This window comes from Myxine glutinosa, chromosome 13 (assembly GCF_964187855.1).
Source record: "Myxine glutinosa chromosome 13, kmMyxGlut1.1, whole genome shotgun sequence".
Classification (NCBI taxonomy): domain Eukaryota; kingdom Metazoa; phylum Chordata; class Myxini; order Myxiniformes; family Myxinidae; genus Myxine; species Myxine glutinosa.
In genome coordinates, this window is record NC_136273.1 from 98,052,550 (window position 1) to 98,065,539 (window position 12,990).

The window sequence follows — 12,990 nt, forward strand, 5'->3', positions numbered from 1 at the left end:
CCCTTTCCCTTAAGCCACAATAAGCATAATATCTAGAGCCAACAATGATAACAATAACAACCATAATTAGGGCCGAATCCGTAACAACCCCCCTGAGTTAATACCTGGTGGAAGCACCTTCGACAGCAATTACAGCTGTGAGTCTGTTGGGATAGGTCTCTACCAACTTTGCACACCTTTATTGGGCAATATTTTCCCATTCTTCTGTACAAAACTCTTCAAGCTCAGTCAAGTTATGTGGGGAATGTTGATCAACAGCGATCTTCAAGCCTTGCCACAGATTTTCAATTGGATTTAGGTCGGGGCTCTGACTGGGCCACTCAAGGATATTTACCTTTTTGTTCCTTAGCCACTCCAGTGTAGCTTTGGCAGTGTGCTTCAGGTCGTTGTCATGCTGAAAGGTGAACTTCCGTTGTCATTCTGAAAGGTGAGGACGATGTAGTCCTTGACTGGAGCCTTCAACACAAAAAAAGGATGCCAGACTATCAAAAGCACGAGATATGTCCAGAGAGATGGCTCTGAATTCATGTCTGACATTGAGGGCCTCCATCCATTTTGGGGTGAGTAGAAGCAACATGTCCAAAGTGGAGTCACCTTGTCTGAAACCAAATTGCTGATCTGAGATGATGTTGTTGGATAAAAGGAATGATTTTTATATCAACCTTGATGAAGAAAGACAGATAATGTGACGAGAGACAGAGATAATGTGGAGGGATAGAGGAAGAGGGTGAAAGTGGTAAAGAGGATGTGAGGGGTGAAGAAGGGGAGAGATTTCATGTCAACTCTGATGATGGATTCCATGACCATGCTGATGATTGGAAGTAAGGTGATGCGTCTGCAGTTATTAATCTGCAGGCTGTTTGGTCTGCAGTTGCAAGGATCAGTTTTTGCACCTTTTTATGTGCAGTGATGTTGGCTGATTTCCAAGCAGATGGAAGATGACCTTGTGCAAATGACATAGTGAGAAGGGCAGAGAGAGTGTATGTACAAGACCAGCAGAGCAGGTTTTTTAAGACACGTGAGCTGATGTCGTCCAGTCCAGCAGCAGGTCCGAGTCGAGGATTGAAAGAACCATTCCAGGAGCAGTTGGGTATGACGAAGGATGGGTACCGAGACAGAGTGAAGGAATGGTGACAATATTTGAAAACAAACACAGAATTAAGGCATTTGGCCTTCTCACGACCAAGTCCAGAAGGGAGGATTTGCCATTGGGATAAATGTGGGTTGGAAAGTTCACAGATTGAGTCGGTCCAATAGTCACAGAAGTCCTTTGCTCAAGTGCCATAGCTGGAGAGAAAGTTACAAACGCCCAACATTTCTCAGACAATGTAAATATCTTTTCCTCCAGAAGAAACCTAAAACGCACCTGAAAAGGAACATTATTCCATTCATCCCAGGAAGTCATTTGTTTGGATCGAACGTTGATTTTAAGATATGTCTGATAAAATGACCCATTGTTTGCATAAGTAAATAGGTGTAGAAATGCAGGAGGAAGTTTGTACAGCTGGGAGACAGAACAAGGATGTAGGGTATGAACGATGCTCGTGTTTTGACTATGGGGATTCTCTGGCTTTTCAGCTTGAAGTTCATGTGTATCATATGCCGATATTCGACATTCCTGGAGGAAGACATAAAGAAACACCTGGAAAGTGTTGAGCACAAGAGGGTGCTTGGCACCATTGAAAACCACTATCCTGATGGCAAAACTCTTTCCAAGTTCCTGCATGTAAGTTGAGCACATTGTGAATGGCTTTTGGTCTGTGAGACTTTTATTTGTCATACTTCTGATTGCATTACTCTCGTGCAGGAAGGTAGAGAACTGCTTAACGGATTGCATGTTCTATTGTATTATATTTGCCGCAATAAAGATAGAAATAGGTATCTACATAATAATAAAGCAGGACTGTCTGTCTGTCTGTCTCTCTGCTTGTCCATCCCCAAACTACTCGCTCAGTTTTGGGGTTAGCCCTGTCAAACTTTTTGTGGAATGTTTATGGGTTCTAGCGGGTGTCCTAAGTTGAGATGGAGGTTTCACATATTTCTCAATACAGTTATGATTTTGAGTTTCCACCCATATGCTGCTCTCTCTACTACAACAACAACAGCAACAACAGGCATTTTAAGGCCATTTTCCCTGCAAGAGCGGGGGTTAGCCTTGCGGTCCCCATGACAATCTTCTCCATTTTGCCCTATTTTCTGCATCTCCCCTTGTTAACCCCCTTGCCCGCATTTCTTCTTCCACCATCTTTAGCCAAGTCTTTCTTGGTCTTCCCCATCCTCTACTTCCTTCTACATTCATTTCCATCACTCTTCTCAACCAGTCACTTTCATCCTTCCTCAACACATGACCAAACCATCTCAACCTGTTCCTCTTCACAGCATCAATCACAGGCTCTATTCCCATCATCCTTTGCAATTCATCATTTGTCTTCGTCTCTCTCAACGATACTCCGCACATCCACCGAACCATTCGCATTTCCACCCTTTCCAGCCTTCGTTGCTGCTCTACATTCATGACCCATGTCTCGCTCCCATAAATCATAACACTTCTCACACATGCAGCATACACCTTTCCCTTCAGCTTAAATGACACTCCCCTCCTCGTCAGCACGCCACTCAGTTCCCGAAACTTCTTCCATGCACATCTCACTCCAGCAACCGTTGCCGAGTCAGATCCACCTTCTCCATTCAGCTCTCTCTCCACATGTAAAAACATTCATGGGTTTGGCATTAGCAGTTTCGCCATTGACTGCATGTGCAAACATTCAATGGTTCTGTAATATCTCAATACAGTTGTGATTTTGCGGTTCCACCCGAACGATGCCGTTCTTTCTCCACGTGTGAACATGTAGCAGCATCATTTTGCCTTCGATGTTGTAATATAAAAATATGCTGGAGCTCTGGTTGATGGAGGGATTTCCAGTACCGGGTGGTGCTAGTAGAGGGACGAGCGGGTTTGTTGGTTGCTGTTTTTAATATTTGGATTTGACAAATTTGAGGATTTGACTCAGATTCCGAATTCCTCGGACGTCTTTCAACACACGCTAAAAGTGTGATGCCGCAATTTTCCACTCACATTTGTGGATTCGGCATTTGCAGTTTTGCCATTGACCCCGTATAGAAACATTCCCCACCTTCTGGTAATCCATAATCAACCACTGGAAGAGGTTCAGCATCTCAAACGTCTGGGCCTCACTATCATCAACAGCCTCAAATGAGCAGATTATATATTAAAGCTGGCGACAAAGCCAGGCGTGTACTGGGGGTTCTCTGTAATGCCAAGTACTTCCTTGGTATATCGAAGCACACAGCCAATGTATGAGGCCTTTGTCTGCAGCTGAATGGAGTACAGGACTCCGTATAAGTTGGTTATGTGTCGGAAGACACGATGAGGATAAATAAATATGAGTTTGTTATCCCATTTTGCATCACGTCTGTCCTGTATGCTGTGGATTCCCAAGCTCAAACATCATTGGCATCTCCCACAAAGAAGCAGAAATAAAGAGCATTTTGCTTTCTCGTTGCAAAGACATTTGTGGCCTCTGTTTGTTTGTTTTTGTTTTTTTTATTGCCTCATCCCAGGATGTGCGCCCTCTGCTTTTTTTTTTAAATCCCTCCATCCCAGGCCCTCTAGCTGGTGCATGTTCTTCCAGCAAACCCCCGCCTTGTGAAACTTGTAAAGTATAGGCTTCCCGCTCCACTCGTTTTTTTGTTTGTTTTTTTGTTTCTCTCTCTCTCTCTTCTCCTATGAGTGGAATCTCCTTTCCCAGCCTGCATTCAATCCCACTCTTCCCTCTATTGCTTAAATTAAATTCCGCAGTGCACCAAGGGCCAACCCCCGCTCTGCAGGGAAAAATGGCCTCTAAAGGTTTTTAAAAATTCTTTTTATACCACCGCCTGATGTCATCCTCCATCCCTACCTGTGATCTTTTATATCCTCTCTTTCTTTCTGAGGTGCCATACACTTCACAGAGCGTCGTTGCCGCTGAAGCAGCTTCCTGAGCAAGTGTCGTTTACCATTGCCTTTGCGACAGTAGTAGACAGGAATTTGGCCACAGTGATGGCGATAGCTCGCCTACTCTTTGTTAATGAGGCCTTGGGGTATTTAACGTCGTCCAACTAATGCTGGAAGACGATATGCCAGTTTATCGTCCATCCGAGGGACGGCACACACATTGATGAATTACCATTCCTGTGAAACACCAGGGTGACAGTTTATAGCTGGGTCGGGATTCAAACCCAGGCTGGAGAGCTTAGAGGCGAGTGTGCGTACCTCTAGGCCATCCTGCCAGCCCCGAGCCTCACTAATCCTCCCCCATCTATTTATAAGATGTTATGGTTCCTTTCCTTCCCTCCTCCTGTCCATTCATTCCCTCGTTGCAATCACACGCTGTCCCGTTGCCCCCACTGTCAGCGAGATGCCCTCTTTACTCAAGTTGCTTGAAGTAATGTGATTCAACTATTAATTGTAGATTTCCTGTTGCACGAGCAGGATGATCCATCGTGAGTTACACCAACCTCTCAATAGTATGTTAAACAGGACCAAGCGCCTTGGCTCCTCCGTTCCTGCATCCTGGTTGGATTTTAATCATAATAGTCTCTTTAACTCTTGGGATGTGGCTCTATCTATGTTTAGGAAGTCTAGATTTATTGGCATGTCCCAGTTCTTTAATTTTGGACACTTCCTCATAGTTTTGCTCAGATCAGATGTCAAACATTGCTTGGGCACATTAAATATCTCTAATTACATGTGCCTTACTAAATGTTGTGGTATTTCAGAATTGATAATGCTGCAGTTTTATTCTTTGGATTTGCCTCCAACTGGATTGTGAACTTTCATAGCAATTGCCCCTGGTATGCCTGTCCCCCTCACACTGTACTTCCTGCCACTCGTGTTGTCCTTTGATGCGCGACGTGGTCTCCTACAGGAGAACATGGTGTACAGGACCAAGAAGGTGGAAAAACGGCAGCACCTTTGGGAGGAAGTCCATCAAAAGACTTTTAATCCGAAGGACCCCTTTTCAGGTTAAAGATAATCCTGTCGTTATTCACGCCTATCACGGCTCCTCTTCGGGCAGTGTGTGGCAAATTATCAGCAGCGAACAACAACAGAATTGAGCTGTTTTGATCACAGTGGGTTAAATAATGTTCCCTAAGTCGGTGCTAACTAAAAGAGCATGCTAAATCTGAAATTCATGAACCTCTTATCATTGATTTTGCAAATTGTACTCCATGTATTGGCTTGAAGTGCTTTGCTACTGTTGGTACTTTCTCATCTTTATTGTCATATTCACCTAACCGGTCGCATTCCCCCTCCTGTAGACAAGCCTCTGCCACAGTGCTTGAAATCCATATATTTGGTGAAGTGTCACGCCTGCAAGATCTACCTGCCAAACTCTACACGGGAGTTGAAGTCGCACATTAACACGGTGGAACATGTGCACAACCAGAAGGTATTGATTTTACGGTCCTTCTTATTTCCTCTTGTACTGGGAAGTCCTGGAGACCGCTGCCATTGATGAGCAGTTGTTTTGGGAACCATCTTTATATTATGTACATACTACATATGCTTGAAAAAAATCCGAAATTTGCACTTTCTTTTTGTGCATACACTGAAAGCATGGTGGTGAAAGACGGTCTTCAGCCAGACAGTTCCCCCCCCAGGTGGTGGGTAGGGCCTGTTTATATGCAGGTCTTCAGCCAGACGGTTCCCAGGTGGTGGGTAGGGCCTGTTGATATGCGGATTAGCCACAAATGTTGAATCCTGTTGATATGCAGGTCTTCAGCCAGACGGTTCCCAGGTGGTGGGTAGGACCTGTTGATAGGTGGGTTAGCCACAAATGTTGAATAAATGGAGCAAGGTCAATGGAGGAGTGTTTTTATTTTGCCAAAACCTCAAGCAATTCAACGTCAAATCTCATCATCAAAGGTCGGCTTTGCCTTCCTATTTTTTCTTGTGATCTGGTGTTTTATGTGTGGGGGGCAGGGGGGGGGGTTTGGGTGTGTGCTTCTTGTTGCTTTTGTGTTTCTGGGGTATGAACATGTTTCCGGGGGAATGTTACCTGGGTTAGTGTCCGGCTGACGAAAAAGTTGCAAGTGTTTACCGACTGATAGTGAGAAATACGTTCCAGGTGAGCTAGAAATTAGTTCTGGGTTCATTTAGTGTTTGGGCTACGGGAAGGTTAAGGTTCAGCTTCCAGTGAGAGTTGGTGTTCCAATGGTGAAATAGCCTTTATATTAATGTTCACCGTCACTGTTAGGCCGAAAAAAATATATTGCTGGTCTCTGGTCAGACCAAAGTTCCAGAATTGATGCGGCGATGCGGGTTTTTTTTTTTTTTTTTTTTTTTTTTTTTTGAAAAGCATGGATTGCACATATAGAGGTGTTTTTTGTGTCCTCATGCCTTGCGGTCCTCGTCATCTGCTGTGGCGCCGTCCAGAGAGAAATTAAAGACAGCCAATGGGACTTGTAGGCCTTTTTTTTGTAAATAATGAACACAAGCTTAAGTTATTTTAAAATGGATTTATTCTGAAAATTATTAAGTTATTCAAGCATATTATAGACTGCCATTTCGATCTCGAGATCGCCTCGCCGTACCGTTAAACATTCCAATGCGTCGATCACGTCAACACTGCGTATGCGCAAGTGGTCTAACAGGCCGATGGTCTCCCACGATCTCTTCTCCCTGTCCAGCAGATTATCACAGACACTTACTACTTCATGACAAACGAGATAGGATCCAGGCCTAACTAACGAGACCACCCGCAGCTCTCTAGGCCTTCTGGTTGCTTCACACGAACCCGACAAAGAACGTCTTCGTTTCAATAAATGACAATATCCAGCCGATAGAGGCCTTGCATCGCGTGGGCGTCGTCCATGGCAACCGGTTCCGGCCGCCATCTTGGGTGGCATAAACAACATGGCGGGAAAGCTGTCGTTTCGTCAGACGAACCTGTCAGTTTACGCCCGTAGCTTGCCCGTTGAGGCGTTTTCACGGTATTGCAAGAAACCGAGGCTGTGTCATCTGCCTGTGGACCCGTGTGGACCCACAAGTACGCCACACGCACTCCACGGTCCACACACACTCCACACGTACGCCACAAGTACGCCACACACACTCCACAAGTACGCCACACATACGCCACACGTACGCCACACACACTCCACAAGTACGCCACACACACTCCACACGTACGTCACACACACTCCACACGTACGTCACACACACTCCACACGTACGCCACACGTACGCCACAAGTACGCCACACACACTCCACACGGACGCCACAAGTACGCCACACATACGCCACACACAATCCACATGTACGCCACACACACTCCACAAGTACGCCACACGTATGCCACACACACTCCACACGTATGCCACACGTATGCCACACGTACACCACACATACGCCACACACACTCCACAGGTACGCCACATGTACGCCACACACACTCCACACATACGCCACACGTATGCCACACACACTCCACACGTACGACACAAGTACGCCACACACACTCCACATGTATGCCACACACCACAAGTATGCCACACGTATGCCACACACACTCCACAAGTACGCCACACACACTCCACACATACGTCACACACACTCCACACGTACGTCACACACACTCCACACGTACGCCACACGTACGCCACAAGTACGCCACACACACTCCACACGGACGCCACAAGTACGCCACACATACGCCACACACAATCCACATGTACGCCACACACACTCCACAAGTACGCCACACGTATGCCACACACACTCCACACGTATGCCACACGTATGCCACACGTACACCACACATACGCCACACACACTCCACAGGTACGCCACATGTACGCCACACACACTCCACACATACGCCACACGTATGCCACACACACTCCACACGTACGACACAAGTACGCCACACGTACGCCACACACACTCCACATGTACGCCACACACCACAAGTACGCCACACGTATGCCACACACACTCCACAAGTACGCCACACACACTCCACAAGTACGCCACACACACTCCACACGGATGCCACAAGTACGCCACACACACTCCACAAGTACGCCACACACACTCCACAAGTACGCCACACACACTCCACACGTACGCCACACACACTCCACACGTACGCCACACACACTCCACACGTATGCCACACGTACGCCACACATACGCCATACACACTCCACATGTATGTAACCAAATGCCTAATCCTGCTTTTCACTTCGTGAGCGAAGGTAACAACCTCATGAGCCATATTCTCACCTGAGAGCTGCAGTCAAGGCAGCTATGAAACCGTTTTAGCGTTGTGTCGTCCGGATGAAATCGGGCTGTACATCCGACAGCACAACTCTTTACCATCGTGTAGGGGGCAATTTATATGTGAGACGAGTTTCAAATTGCCGCCATGACGTATGGTGGCAGAAGCAATGTTTTGCCACCCAAGCGGTCACATGACTAAGACGATGACGTCACATGCAACTTCCCTATTGGATTCATGACGTCACGGCACACAAAACTACTCATATCTTTGGAACGGCTGGTTGGATTTGGACAAACTAAACGCAGTTTTGTAGGGGAGAACCGTGCGCGAACGTCGATACCAAATTTTCTTTGCCGCGCAGGGTCAAAATCGATGCGCGCGCTGACCAGAGACCGGAAATATATTTTTCTCGGCCTTATCGCTTTGCATCGAACATTGATATTACTTTCTCAGTAAAAGAGTGTGTGCCTTGTCAGGTGGGCCCATGATGTTTAACTCGCATTGTTTGTGCTTCTTTGGCAGACTTTCGCCAAGAATCCTGTGGGTCTGATCGAGAATATAATCGAGAACATCATGAATGATGAGCGTCAAGCCTCGATGTACAAGAAGTATCAAAAGGTAAAGGAGAGTTGCTTGTCCCCCCACTTTGCCCTACGTTTGACCCCACTACCCCATATACATCCACCTTTAACTCTGAGCCCCTTTCACCCATTCCTCGTGCATCTCCTTACTACCTGCTGTTAGGCTCTGCCATTTTGTTTAAGTGTTGAAAAAAAACATCGTGCTAAGTGCATGCACAAAGGTGCTTGTGCGGAGGTAAGTGTTCTTTGAAGAACTCGTCTTGCCGGTGAGGGCTAGAGTCGAGCCGCGTTGGCACCGATAGGCCGGTGCTGGATTCGGACCTGAACCAAAATCGAATCGGCTTGTTCTTAGCGCCTAACCACCTCAGCCACCTAATTTGGTCAGAACTCGTCAACAACTTTTTGAAATATCTTGCTATGTATCGTTTTTGGCCCAATCACTCAATGGGGAATAACCACTTGGAAATTTTAAAAGGTTTCGTATCTGTATCCGGATATTCACCAAAATAGAATTGATTTGTCCTTGTCACACACACAACCTGTCCACCAAGTTTCGTCCAAATCCGTCCATGACTTTTTGAGATATCCTGTTATATATCCGTTTTAGCAGTATCACTAGTGAAGAATCACACTTAAAAAAATTATTGTATCCGGATCCAGATCTTCACCAAATTCTATTCATTTCATCCTCGTCACATACTCGACATCTCCAGAAAATTTATTCCGAATTCGTCCACATCTTTTTGAGATATCCTGTTCACAAACAGGCAGACACAGACAGAGAGACAGACAGACAGATCGGGGTGAAAACATAACCTCCGTCCACCTTGGGCGGCGAAGGTATTAATTACAAACCCGGGGATACCTTCATTTCCACATCTTGTTGGCAGTTCCATGTCATCAAAAGGAATGCCTTTTGTCCATTCCAAAGTTGGAGATGAAGCCTCAACGACATAGGGGTCATAGTGGTTACTCGCTTATTCTTTATAGAGAGTGGAATTGAACACGGAGGTTTCTTGCCTGTGCTGGAACCTTTTTAAAATTCAATAATCTGCACATTCGTCTTGTCAAGACCGTATTTGTGGATAAATTAATGGTTTGTGTTGCGATTGAGTTTGGTTGTCGTACCCCAAACCCTACTTGCGTAAATGCACCTTAACCCATGGCAGTGAATAGGCAACAGCTGGTTTGCCTTATGTCTGAGAACTTGGAGGAATTCTTTTTAAAGAATTCCCTGAATAAATTGGTCAAAGTACCTATATTGATAAATAATTAATTGAAATAATTAAAGAATAAATTGATAGTGCTAAAACCGATATATAACAGGATATCTCAAAAAGTCATGGACGGATTTGGACGAAACTTGGTGGACAGGTTGTGTGTGTGACGAGGACAAATCAATTCTATTTTGGTGAATATCTGGATACAGATACGAAACCTTTTAAAATCTCGAAGTGGTTATTCACCATTGAGTGATTGGGCCAAAAACGATACATAGCAAAATATTTCAAAAAGTTGTTGACGAGTTCTGACCAAATTAGGTGGCTGAGGTGATTAGGCGCTAAGAAGAAGCCGATTCGATTTTGGTTCAGGTCGAATCCAGCACCGGCCTATCAGTGCCAACGCGGATCGACTGTAGCCCTCACCGGCAAGACGAATTCTTCAAAGGACACTTACTTCTGCACAAGCATCTTTAAGTATTTTTTTTTCGTATTCTTGAAACCTGCTATTTTTATTTTCATTTTCATTCTTTTGTTGTGTCGATTGGTGTGTTTTCACTTCAACTGATGTCCAATAAGGTTATTTGTGCTTAAGCTAGCATATTAAGTTGCTAACAGAGAAATGCTCACTTATCTCGGGCTCGACAAGAATTGTAGGAATAATGCAAATATGCCTGAAAAGGATGGAACCAGGCCTGGGGGTAAGTGTTTGAAGGGAATGGGGCGGGGTGGGTTTCTTTGGTGAATTTACCGAAAACATTGTGAGCTGTTTTTGCACATCTTTACCATGACAGGGTGAAGACCCATGGGCTGATTTTGATGCCAAAACTGATGAACAGATGGAAAAGACGAAAGAAGCTCTGGAAAAGGGTGAGGCGCTTCCCATTGAAGAAGAAGACGACTTCGATTACTACAAAGAAGTGCAAGAGGAAAAGAGCAAAGCAAGGGAACAAAGCCACAGGCACAAGCAGTCAGTCGGAGTGCTCTGTAAAGGTAAAGGTAAAGGTGAAGGTGGAGGTGATGGGCACAAGAGACGTGGGGCTGCTGAAGGTGATGATAGGGTCGGTGAAGTGGATGAGAAGCGTGGGGGGCCTGAAGGCGACAAAGTTGGAGATGAGGAAGCTGAATGTGATGATCAAGTCGGAGATGCGGACAAGGATAATAGACCTGGAGAGGCTAAAGACGATGATGTGGAAGCGAGATTAGATGCAAAGAGTAGTCCAACAGGTGATCAAATAAAGGAAGAAGACGAAGCCGCTATTGGGGATTATGTGACTGTGGATGAGGCCTAAGCCAAGTTGTTCTGGCAGCAGAAATACAAGTTTGTGTAGGACATTTTGAATTGTATTTTCAGGGTAGGTGGTGAATGCCATGTTTCATTGTAGTTAGTCATACGTCCTGGTTTAGGTAGCGAAGGGTATGGCTGTGGTGGTGCAGACTAGAAAGAGAGAATGTGAAAAGCAGAATTGAGTGGTTTTGCCCGTCGTAAGATGGAGGCCGAATGTTGCGATGCGCGTGCACATGAATGTTATTGAGATGCGAACAGTCTTATCAAGTGCTGTGTTTTTTGCATCGTTGGGGTTTTTTTGTTTTGTTTTGTTTTTATTTCGTCTTTGCATTTCCTGTGTTGCAAAAAGCCTTTCTGAAAGGCAGCTTTCTTGGTGATCGTTAACAATCGTGGGATTAAACCTGGTCGGCCCTTAAATTCGAAACTAACCTTTTGCTTTTTGCTTTCACATTGTTAACTTGCTACGCTTCATCTTCATCAATTTGCATTTGTAGTGCATTTTAGAAAATGTTCAATAATTTGATGTCCATTGCAAAATAACAGCAACGTTTTTTTTTCCACTTTCGTCTATGGTCATGTTCAACTATATCAATAAAATTTTGATTCATACATTTTTTTTATCTTTGTTTATTCCAACAAATCAAAGTATGAGGAAGAGATGTAAAAGAAAGAGGTGAGAAGAGATTGGGGAATTAAAAAAAAGAGGAAAGGAAGGAATAGGGATTGTGGAATGAACTCGTGAACCAAACGGATAATATATCCCTCGATGCTTTTGTTGACATCTTCATATTGGAGAGAGGAGGTGGTTTGGAGGATGGTGAAGAAAACGATAAAAACAGAGGGGAAGGAGAACTGGCTGGGAGGGAATGAATGGTAGGTGAATTGGGTTGGAAGTGGAATGAGACAGAAACGGGAAGAGAATGTGTATGAATGGAAAGTACATGTGGTGAATGGTGGTGCTGGTGATTGCGAGGGTGGTGGAGGCAATTCTGCCACTTTTGCAGACAAAAAGTGCTGAAGGTTCAAAATGTGGTTGTCACGTAATCGTTTGTGATTCTTTCTTCTCATCCATGTGGATTTATACTTTAACACCTTCCTCCCAGTTCAACATGCCTTTCTGCTTAATCACAGTTGGTAAAGTCTGGCACAAGGCCTCTCCTCCTTTAAAAAAAATCATTTTTAATAGTTATCACCAAGGTTAGTCTCTGGGTAACAGTTGATTTATGCAAGCTTTTTGTTACTGAACACTTGGGCCCAGTATGCAAGCTCTTTGTTACCTAACATCTGTGTGTAAGCTCTTTGTTATTGAAATCCTGGGCTGTGTGTGTAAGCTCTTTGTTACCTAACATCTGTGTGTAAGCTCTTTGTTACCTAACATCTGTGTGTAAGCTCTTTGTTACCTAACATCTGAGTGGGAAAGCGCTTTGTTATTGAAATCCTGGGCTGTGTGTGTAAGCTCTTTGCTACCTAACATCTGTGTATAAGCTCTTTGTTATTGAAATCCTGGGCTGAGTGTGTAAGCTCTTTGTTACATAACATCTGTGTGTAAGCTCTTTGTTATTGAAATCCTGGGCTGTGTGTGTAAGCTCTTTGTTACCTAACATCTGTGTGT

At 44.8% G+C, this 12,990-nt stretch overlaps 1 protein-coding gene across 1 annotated transcript in view; it reads left to right on the forward strand.

Annotated features, from left to right (window-relative positions):
• The window catches only part of LOC137439135 (uncharacterized), a 32,962-nt gene extending 20,975 nt beyond the window's left edge, over nucleotides 1-11,987 (forward strand). The window contains exons 6-10 of the mRNA XM_068134851.2: nucleotides 1,579-1,726; nucleotides 4,929-5,025; nucleotides 5,323-5,453; nucleotides 8,812-8,907; nucleotides 10,885-11,987. Coding sequence (XP_067990952.2) covers nucleotides 1,579-1,726; nucleotides 4,929-5,025; nucleotides 5,323-5,453; nucleotides 8,812-8,907; nucleotides 10,885-11,382 — 970 coding nt within the window. The 3' untranslated portion in view covers nucleotides 11,383-11,987. The remainder of the gene's footprint in view (nucleotides 1-1,578; nucleotides 1,727-4,928; nucleotides 5,026-5,322; nucleotides 5,454-8,811; nucleotides 8,908-10,884) is intronic.
• Nucleotides 11,988-12,990: the final 1,003 nt, after the last annotated feature.